Source organism: Limulus polyphemus, unplaced genomic scaffold, assembly GCF_000517525.1.
Source record: "Limulus polyphemus unplaced genomic scaffold, Limulus_polyphemus-2.1.2 Scaffold2149, whole genome shotgun sequence".
Classification (NCBI taxonomy): Eukaryota; Metazoa; Arthropoda; class Merostomata; order Xiphosura; family Limulidae; genus Limulus; species Limulus polyphemus.
In genome coordinates, this window is record NW_013667759.1 from 92,428 (window position 1) to 102,830 (window position 10,403).

The following is a 10,403-nucleotide window of genomic DNA, read 5'->3' on the forward strand; positions in this document are numbered from 1 at the left end:
ATGAACTTTCAGGAGGTCGTGTTAGATACGGTAAATGTAACTGGCATGAACTTTCAGGAGATCGTGTTAGATACGGTAAATGTAACTGGCATGAACTTTCAGGAGATCGTGTTAGATACGGTAAATGTAACTGGCATGATCCAAGATAATCTAATTTATAAATCGAGAGAGAATATTTCTATTATTGTGGAATTTCAAGATAAATCGAAAAATATTAAGGAATTAACGATTTCGGTCGAATTTCCTCAGAATGGCATAAATTTGTTCTGTATTATATTTACAAGTTTGTTAAAGTATGGGTGAATAAATTAAGTGTACAAGGTCTTTAGTTGCCCCGAGCCACTTTTTTTTTCTTCTAGAGTCGAATAATTTTGTAAATAATGAATCATTAGGTTACATAAATTACATTTTTCATACGTATCTAATGTTTTTAATGAATATGTGTGTTAGTTTCTTTTTTATACAAATTAATGGCAAATATTTTAATTGTAAGATTGCACCGCAATTCCGCAAGAGTGAGTTAAGTTTCAATTAAGGGTTATTCTTTTCAAATTACGTCACTGCAAGTGATTTTTTTGTCTTGTCATATTTCAGCTGTCCATTTGTTTTAAAACTTTTAAACTCGTCTATTCCTATTTGTATGTAGATTAGAATTTGGGCTTGAACATAAAATCTGCTTTTATTATTTCATCTTTATGACCCACTTTTCCTTTATTTTCCGTTTATTTTTGTTCATTTAAATACTTTTCTGTCAATAAGTCTTTCTCAAACCTGACGTGTAATTGTTACGGATAAAACTTTTGTTACAGTACGAATTTCAAATCATAGGTGATAAGTACAGTAATACAAATATTTAAGGACATGGTCACAGAATACTGCAAAAACTCCACCATCCATACTTCCTAGAACGATGTCAACAAGATTTATATCTATATCGGTATGGGCTGCAGAATTACTGCTAGCTTAACAAATTTGTATCTCTTATTAAACTTCCAATTTTACAACCAAATGAGTCAACTCCGGTGCCAAGATAATTACTGCTTAAGTTCGTTTCCAAGCACGTGTGTGGAAGCATGTACTTTGTCTGACGTCTGATTTTCTTATTGAAATATTTTCTACGTTACGATTTCTCTCAGTTAGCCTTATTTTATACATATTTTTGTAATATGTGTAAGAAGACTATATTCTCAGATTTAAACATACACGTGCGTGTGTGTTGAAATACGGTTGTAGGTATATTCAAATGTTGACATCAAAACGGAGACATTCGTTCACTTGTAGACGTTATTAGAAGAGTGTTCAGAATGTTTTTTTTTTGTGGCTGATGTTTCAAGTTACTCTTCACGTCAGAAGATATAGTCGTACGTATTTCATTGGAGTTTATTTCTACTTTTAATCACTTACGCCATTTTATATAACATTTTTCAAGTTGTACTTCTAAATGCATTGTCTTTACTTAAACTCTGACTAATTTCTGGAAAATCATTTGTGTTCATTAAAAATTAAGATTTATATTTTAAAACTAATATTGTAAGACTATGAAATATATGTTTGAATGACGGAAAATTATCTCTTAAGGGTTATTAAATAAAGTTTTAATGACATCGTGCTTTATCTAAATACTATGGTGTAACAACGTGTAAGTACGTGCGTGGCCTTCACCTTGTTTTTGTACCCTCTATAAGTTCGTTTCTGCAGAGGCTAAGGCGGTAAACTTGAGTCGTCATCGTTCATCACCGTTATCAGGGACCTCTCACTTTTGCCCATTGACTTCAGCAATTGAAACTTATCGCAGAAAAGATTATTTGGCGGCTCTTGTGCGCAGTTATTCGCGTTTATAGACGAAGAGAATTTGTGGCCTTCAAGTCTGTGCATACAGTTATGTCTGAAAACGTTGGGCGCAGTTTGACCTTTTCACCTAGCGGTGGATGTAGGAATGTTGTTGCGGTAGCAGGAAAAGCTCAGCAGGGACTTTTCCAACAGCGTAACCTGCTAGATATGTCTCCATGAAAAATGGTTGAGTTTCACCCTACTTTCCTGTTCTTCAACTCTAAAACGGAGAGTTCAGGTGTGGTCGTTTAGTTAATTCTTTTCTCATTATAAACTTGGCCGTTACTCAACAACAACAATGTTTTTTATTCATGGATTTTCAACCTGTTAACCTCTAACAATGTGTAGAGCGAGAATCAAGAAATGTTAAAAATCTTATTGATAAAGTCAATTTTCTGTTACTTTGCCAATATGTAGATATTAGCTCGATAAAATAATGGTAAGACGTTTGTTTATTTGCCTCTATTATTTCTCTAGAGGCGCAGATAGCCTAGTTACTTGCGCCAATAAACGCCAAACAACCAATCAATTTCTCTAGATTGCAAAAGCAATGTCAAAAAAATAAAAAATTGAAAGGATGCAGTAACAGTTGTACGAAATAAGTTAATTAATTTAAATAAACTAATTGTTTTTTCAACTATGAAAACTGATAGGAAATTCATTTATTTTAAACATAGATTGTTGTATATGTTTCTCATTCTTCTCCAAAGTTAATTCTGTGTTAGACTTTCATAGTTTCAAAAACACTTTATTAGACTTTAAATAGAATTATTGATAGTGACTTTTACCATTATTTTCACTAACTATGGAAGTATATATATTTACTAACAAAATATTTAATGCTTAAGAGAACAATCCCTGGTTTTTTAAAAACACCAATACAATTAAAAAAGACAACAAAGAATGCTAAAAGATAGGTCACAACAAATGAAGTCAGGAGAGAGAGAGTTTTTGGCAATTTGAATTTGTGGTAAAAAAAACTTTATGTTCTACGTGCGTATATTAAGTCTAGTAATGTTAGTTCCATCTTTATTTTTAAACTTTGCAATTGTTCTCGTGCACTTCTGTCTGCAAAAGTCCCATTTTACGTCTTGTCTTCGTCTTTTGTCCTTAATATCGTCGGCATACTTTCCTTACTGTAATGGTCTCTGACATGCCTATATTTTCTCTTAAGTCTATTGTACTATATTTTGTTTTATATAAAACGAACTATTCTTTATTTAACCATAATTCGGTAATTTGGCTAATTTTTGATATTATGTAACAATCAAGTTTAATCAGTTTTGACATTTTCCAGTCAACTTCTTTAGCCGTTGTAACATTTTTTATTCTACTTTTCCAGCTGTTTCAGAAGTGTGGTAAGCCTCGACTTGGAAAAAGAGAAACTAGGAAGGAGTTGGAGTTCGAGACATACAAGTTTGGCCCACGACATGACATTCACGGAGCTACCAAAAGTGGCCTGAATCAGCTTTTAGGGAAAATCAAAAAGAAGATCAGGCGCACAAAGAGTTTTTGGTCCAATCTTCCCAGTGAACTCTGTAACAATCCGAAAGTTACAGGTGATCGAACTACAAGAAATAGCCAAGAAAGTTGTTGGAATGGACTAACAAAAGCAAAGTGAGTGCAGAAACAAAGGTTATTCTATGATAGGAAATAAACAATGTGTAGAGCTTTATGTTTCAGTTTATATTCTACTTTGAATCGTTAATTTGTTTTGGTATTCCCTATATGAAAAGATAAAATGCTCTATACATTTTATTTTAGTAATTTGTTTATATATATTTGAAAAGTCATAGGTTTACAAAATTGTAGAAATTACATTAATAATCATGATAATTAAACAATCTAAATTATGTGCACTTGAGATAGGTTAATCGTGACATAAAACGATTCACACCCACACGCTCTTGATTTGGTGAGTTAGTAAGGTTGTTTCTGAAACTTGATTGGACCTGTCAAAAAATTATATGGTATTAAGATATAGAAATGAATTGGTTTGACTGTAGCTAGCAACGTTTTTTGTAATATGTTTATAACAATATTTTCTAACAAAATTTTCCTAAATGTTTGTGGAGAAATTTAGTATGTCAGAAAATTTTGATTCCAGTAAAACATTTGAAGAGTTATTATGCAGATTGGAAAACATATAGTTTGTTAGAAATAATCTGTAAAGCAGACCTCTATAGAACGTATTGTGGTATGAATAATTCATCCCGTTTCCATATTTATGTAGATATGAAGCCACGCTAGTAGGCAATGGACTTGTCAATCAGAAGGACAACCCGGAGGTCAGTTTAGATGTGACCAGACAGAATCTTGTGGTAACAAAGCAGAAACTAACACTTCAGCTTATTACTGCCAAATTAAATAATGCCTACAGAGGATTAGATGTGGAGTGGGAAGTTCCCAGTAAGTGTTACACAATAAACTTGTTGCTTTATCTTGGATAACCAAAGTTTTTACATGATAATATCTGATAAACGATTGTTTAAAGAAGCTTTATTGTTAGATTTATTTATAAATTAAGCACTAAGTATTTCAAAGCAAATAGATGAATTTTCTCCGTTTTTCGACTACAAAGTTAGAAGTATGACTGTTAAGTGAAGTAAATATATATAGTTCCTTCCTTCCACACCCCAACACACTCAAGCAAGTATAAGTTTGTATGTGTTGTGTGTTGGGGAAAAGTTCAAGCTCAGGGTGTTAACCAGATTTTTTTTTCTCATTCTAAATGTCAACACAGGACATGTATATATCAACTTATGTAAATAATACCGTTGATTGAGAGTACTGTCCGCCTTTTATTGTGTTTGTGCGTTTGCGTGTTTACCTGAGTTTGTTTGTTTTATAAACTATGTTTTGACAAGATAATCATTTGGAAAGATATTAAAGCATTATTATGTAAACGATTTTGTGTACTTGGTTTTATAGATAATAGTGCAGTAAGTGTAGTTATAAAAATTCTGATCAAAATAGTTTGTATTCAAAATTCTAGAAGTACTGTGTACTGAAAACAAAGGAAAATAATGCACAATATTTTAAGAGATTGTTCTCCAAATTAGTTTTCGAGAAATAGAATCTGCAGAGATAAGACTAAGTTTTAAATATTACACATATTTAGATACTGTATGCAATATTTTTTATTAATTCACATCTTTTTCACAAGTCCTTAAATTTCAAATGATTCCTCTCTAGCCTTTCATTACCATATAAATCTTTGTCCCTATAGACGAACAGTGATTTACTAACCCACCGGTGGAATGAATTTACAAATATATGGCAGTGGTTTGAAAATTATCACTTTATTATTTTTCGGTGTGAGAGTTAAATCCCTAGATGGCAGCACTAAACTTGTTTGATTGTAAAACATTTTGTAAAGCTTATTACCTCCATATGTAAATATTCATAAACATATTTCAAAATACATATATAAATGAATAATGTTTCATTGTTAATTTTTATCTATTACGTGTCTAAGTTTTTAGGTTTAAATACAGTAGAATATTTAGCTCATTGAATGTTTACATTTTTATGTAATACACACACAAAAGAAGAAATTATATGTTTTGTGAATATACGTATTTTTGTTACCTTCCATTGTCGTCGAATGCGTTGTGTAGTGGTGAATTTTATAGAATACAAGACTTGGGCTAAGTAAAGCCATACCTTTTATATCAGTCCACTTTCGCTCTAGTAGTCCTTAATTGGGAAGCCTTGGAAAACTAACTTCATAGTTATAGGAATATTTCTTTGTTTGTTTTTTTGGAATTAAGCACAAAGCTATACAATGGGCTCTCTGTGCTCTGACCGCCACGAGCATTGAAACCAGGATTCTAGCATTGTAATTCCGCAGACATACCGCTATGCCACTGAGGGGCAATATTTTTTGTACCTATCTATTTAAATCATAAGCTGGCGTTTGTCTGTCCGGAACTATTCTCGCAAATTTCTCGATCAAATGTTTCAAATCTCATATTGTTTGAAAGACTTTTGTCCGAGGATTCCGGATAGCATATTGGCTTTTACATTCAGAATCAACTTAACTATTTTTTGCTTAGTCAATCTTTTTAAAGCAACGAGTATTCTACACGATAGTACAATTTTGTTGTCATCACGTGACGATTGGCTTCGATTTCAACATTAGTTGTTGTTGTTTTTTTATCTGCAAAGTATTTCACACAAATTACACTTAACCTGCGTTTAATTTTCTTTAAAAAACAATGCACTAAATACATTTTCTATGGGCTTTCTCGACTTATTTAGGTATAAAATATGCATGCGCAGTTCGTTCAAAACCATATGCTTATCACTTTGTGAATACGAATTCAGATGTTTCTGCATATTCAGCTACGTTTGCCTTCATTACAACTTTACATTTACTTTATTTTGCAATAATTTAGATTTGTCTCGTTTCATAGACTGCTATAAACACCTTTTAGCTACTTTTTCTTCACTACGGGTTTCATCCTTCGTTTTTGTTAGTTTATTTGTTTCAACTAATTCGTAAAACTGTGTCATGCACTGAACACTCATAACTGTTTCATACTCTGTACACTATTATAAATACCGTTACTTTATTGTTTACTTTACGTGTAGTTTTATTAAATAAAGCTATGTACAACTCCACGTGAGTTTGTTTGTCTGACCGCGTAATTGTTTTTTTTTTTCAAATAGACCAAGATTTATCGATGTAACACATAATGCCAGCAAGAAAACGTAGCTTAAATGCTCTTCGTGAAAATTATAGAATATGAAAAATTCCAGCGAAGGGGTCGCGGCTAGTTATTAATTATTCTTTGCTCATAAGAGTGTTTGATGTGGTACGAGTATTATAACTTACCTGAAGTTGTTTCTAAAGGTATATTAATAGTTCCAGAAATCAGGACTTTATAACTGTCTGAAATGTTAGCTTCAACTTTTCATTCCAAAACAATATCGCTTTCATCTAGCCAAAATGTGTTTTAAAATCAGCGTCCTAGTTTTTGGGCATAGAAAACGAATTAGAAAATATTACACTGTTTTCTTCTCTCTTGTCAGAAGAAATTTAATGATAATTGCATGGTGTATCTGGTTATTTATCTCTAGTCAACTGTGAAAAAGTTAATAAATTGATTTGTAAATTTCACAGAAATGAAAGTAAGGCCAAGTATTAAAATAATTTATTTAATTTTAAACGATTTGCCTAAAATACAGTAATGTTCTTTCCATTCTACGTACGTGGCCGGTAATGTCATCTGAATGTCTTTGGTTTTTACATCTACCAATGGTACAAATTGATCACGATTTAACTCCATATTTCACGGCGTAAATTACAGTTTTCTTGTAGCTGTTGTCTTAATCACCATAATTGTTTTTTTCAGAACATTGCGGAAAGCTACAGATGGTCTGTTTGCACATAGCCATCTGTGAGAGACTAGAGTGAGCGTAGTTACACTCCACAGAACCCATCACCTTCGCTTTTGATTCTCTTGTCTGATCGAATAATGGGATTTGGCCACTATATTTTTGTTGTTGTTGTTGTTGTTGTATTTGCGTATCCACGGCCCTGTATTGCGGAACGCTTTTTTTTTGCGACAATGGGCCACGAATCACAGTTGGGGTAGGCTATCCACTAGGCCACGCTCTGCTTCAATCACCATACCAGTATAATTATTATTACTCCTTGTTATTATTTAAGAGACTTCGAAAAAGAAAGGCTTGAAGTACCCGATGAAAGTATTAATTGTTAATTATAGTAAGTATTTCATTAATATTTGCATAATTTGAGTTACTTGGTCTTTTTTTAGCGGATAATATTTGGGCAGCTAGTGGCAGTGGAAGTGGATGGATACCTGATGACACTGAAGAGGACAACTCTAATGATCTTTACTTCAGTTACTCTTCTACGAGAGCTCCTGCTGCCCCTATATGGCCAGTTGAGTTCGCAGAAAATCCAACTGAAAATCCATCAACAGCTCCTGGATTGATACCATCCAAACTTCTATTGGTATCAATTGCAGTGTATGTATATAGTGTCATCTGGTGGTGAAAACCAGCAGCGATCACGTTATTAAACGTCAGTGTCTAGAATTGCTGTACGTACGTTTGTCTTCTGTGATGAAGAAGAGGAAGTCTGTTAGGATCATATCAAGATGTTCTTTGGAGCTTCCGAACTCAGGATTAGATACACGTTTTTTTATTATCTTATTAAACTTACAAGCTAGTGAGAATCACAGTGTGTTTGAAAGGAAATTATTGATTAACTTTATGCTTGTCATAAGTGGTTAAGCTACAAAACCAAGAATTACTTATTTTTTAATGGCTAAGTTCGATAGAATTTAATCGATTAATATAATGATTTTTTGTTCAAAATTGTGTGCTAAACAGTTTCTTTGAGAGTACCTGAAAAAAAAACAAAGTTTTAAAATTATATAGAAATCTGTTCAAAGTCATAATCCCAAAGAAATTAAAAGAAAAATATGACAATCATAAAATAATGGTAAAATATAAGTTATTAAATTAATTGTTTTTATAAACCTTAATGTTTAATTGTTAAAATTGACCCCCCCCCCCCCCATTGGCGCAGAGATAAACTTGAGCGCTTATAATGCAAAAATCCGAGGTTAGTTTCCCCGCGGTGGACATATCGCTGACAGCCCTTTTGGTAGCTTTGCGAGCAAACAAGCAAATACTTGTTAGGGAATTGTGATTATAAAATATTTGGCTCTTACATATTACCGAGTGAATATATATATATACTACTTAATTTGGAGAAGTTTGAAATATATCTTGTTCGTAGTGCAAAAATAAAACTCTAATATTTTAAATTACTCAGTCCTCTGTCTGTAATGAAGAGTTTTTTTTTAACTTACAGTCGGGGTTATGTACGTACAGCCACCGCTGTTTTCATGTTAAATTAGTAATGCTTAGTAACTGTGTTATGCAGTGTACGTATATTTTGTGGTTTGGCGAAAATTTATTGCACATATTATATTGTATTTCTGAAGTTTAAAAGAGCAAGCAAGATATGGTGGTTTCGTAAACACTTGTAAATTGTATTAATTTATATTTAGAACTTAAATGTATGTAGCCTCTCTATATATATATTTTTATTCATGTACAGTATGACCAAGAAGACAAACGTAGAAATAAGATAAAAATTGTTGTTCGCTATTCTTGGAAATACTGCAAAAAATAAAACCTATTAAGTCATACAACAGCTTTCAAAGTAGGGTCATGACGTTGAAAACAAATCTAAATCTATAACATAACGATTGACTTATCCATTTGAATATAGTTTAAGTTTTATAACTGCATATCTCATCAAGTTCTCTAAAGAACTTAGCGATTAAGAAGTAAAAACTTTGAAATTACATTTATAATCAAGTTTGCACATAATATTTCTGCTGTTTTCCTAAAACTTAGCTTTGGATAATATTGAACATTTCTGTGCATGATGTATCGGTTCAAATACATTAATTATACATATGAAAAAGCAAAATGTATGTTGTATGTTTTCGAACCCAAGTTGCCAATTTTGCCATTTTTCTGGTCACTAAAGATTTTCTGGTTTGTCTTATGAAAGATTTTATAACAATTGTAGCAGAGCTGACAGATTCAATTTGATTCATATTAAGATGAGATATCAAGAATTTTTCTTAGATGTAACTGTTGACATTAACAAGCTCAACAGAAGATACTTTTCTTCAAGCATTGTATTTGTATCATGAGGTCATAAGTATGTGTATTCGTGTACTTATTCAATACAATGCTTTCCTAGTGACATATTTTTATTAGCCAGTAAACTAATCATAGATCCAGTAATAAAATTGTTTGACTTTTTTAATCAATTCCATACCAGCTATATCTTGAGTGGTAATGAAAGGATTTGTTGAATCTCAAATTGTAATATATTTTTTTCCTCAAGCAAAATTCGTATTTTATTATTTCAAAAGTAAACATATGTAAGCGGCACAGATGCACGATATACGTCAATACTTTATACTAAAACAAGCGCCGTGCAAGTAGTAAGTAACACCCATGTACCTAAACTGGGATACGTATATATTGACAGGACTAAAATTCAGCACCTTATAAAGAAGCACTGCATCTCACATATGCACAGTATACATTATAGCGCCTTAAACAGAAATGCTATATTTCAAATATGTACACTGCAAATAAGCACTACACGAAATTACCGATTCACTTATGCACAATGTACATGAACATCTTTTAACAAAGGTGCTGATTTTTTTGCGCATTGTGCATGTAAGCACTTTACATGGAAATATTGCACTTCACGTATGCACTGTGTATATCAGCACCTTACACGAAATACTGAACTTCAGGTGTGAACTGTGTACATCAACACCTTACACTAAATACTGAACTTCAGGTGTGAAGTGTGTACATCAACACCTTACACTAAATACTGAACTTCAGATGTGAAGTGTGTACATCAACACCTTACATGAAATACTGAACTTCAGGTGTTAACTGTGTACATCAGCATCTTACACGAAATATCGAACTTCATGGTGGTTACCTCTACCGTTAGTTTTTTTAATATTGCTTCATTTTTAAACCAAGTA

At 32.3% G+C, this 10,403-nt stretch overlaps 1 protein-coding gene across 1 annotated transcript in view; it reads left to right on the plus strand.

Annotated features, from left to right (window-relative positions):
* The window catches only part of LOC106466093 (glypican-6-like), an 83,541-nt gene extending 75,257 nt beyond the window's left edge, over nt 1–8,284 (plus strand). Inside the window, exons 6-8 of the mRNA XM_022394048.1 lie at nt 3,173–3,447; nt 4,064–4,239; nt 7,617–8,284. Of these exons, the coding sequence (XP_022249756.1) occupies nt 3,173–3,447; nt 4,064–4,239; nt 7,617–7,858 (693 nt within the window). The 3' untranslated portion in view covers nt 7,859–8,284. The remainder of the gene's footprint in view (nt 1–3,172; nt 3,448–4,063; nt 4,240–7,616) is intronic.
* The last annotated feature ends 2,119 nt before the right edge of the window (nt 8,285–10,403 follow it).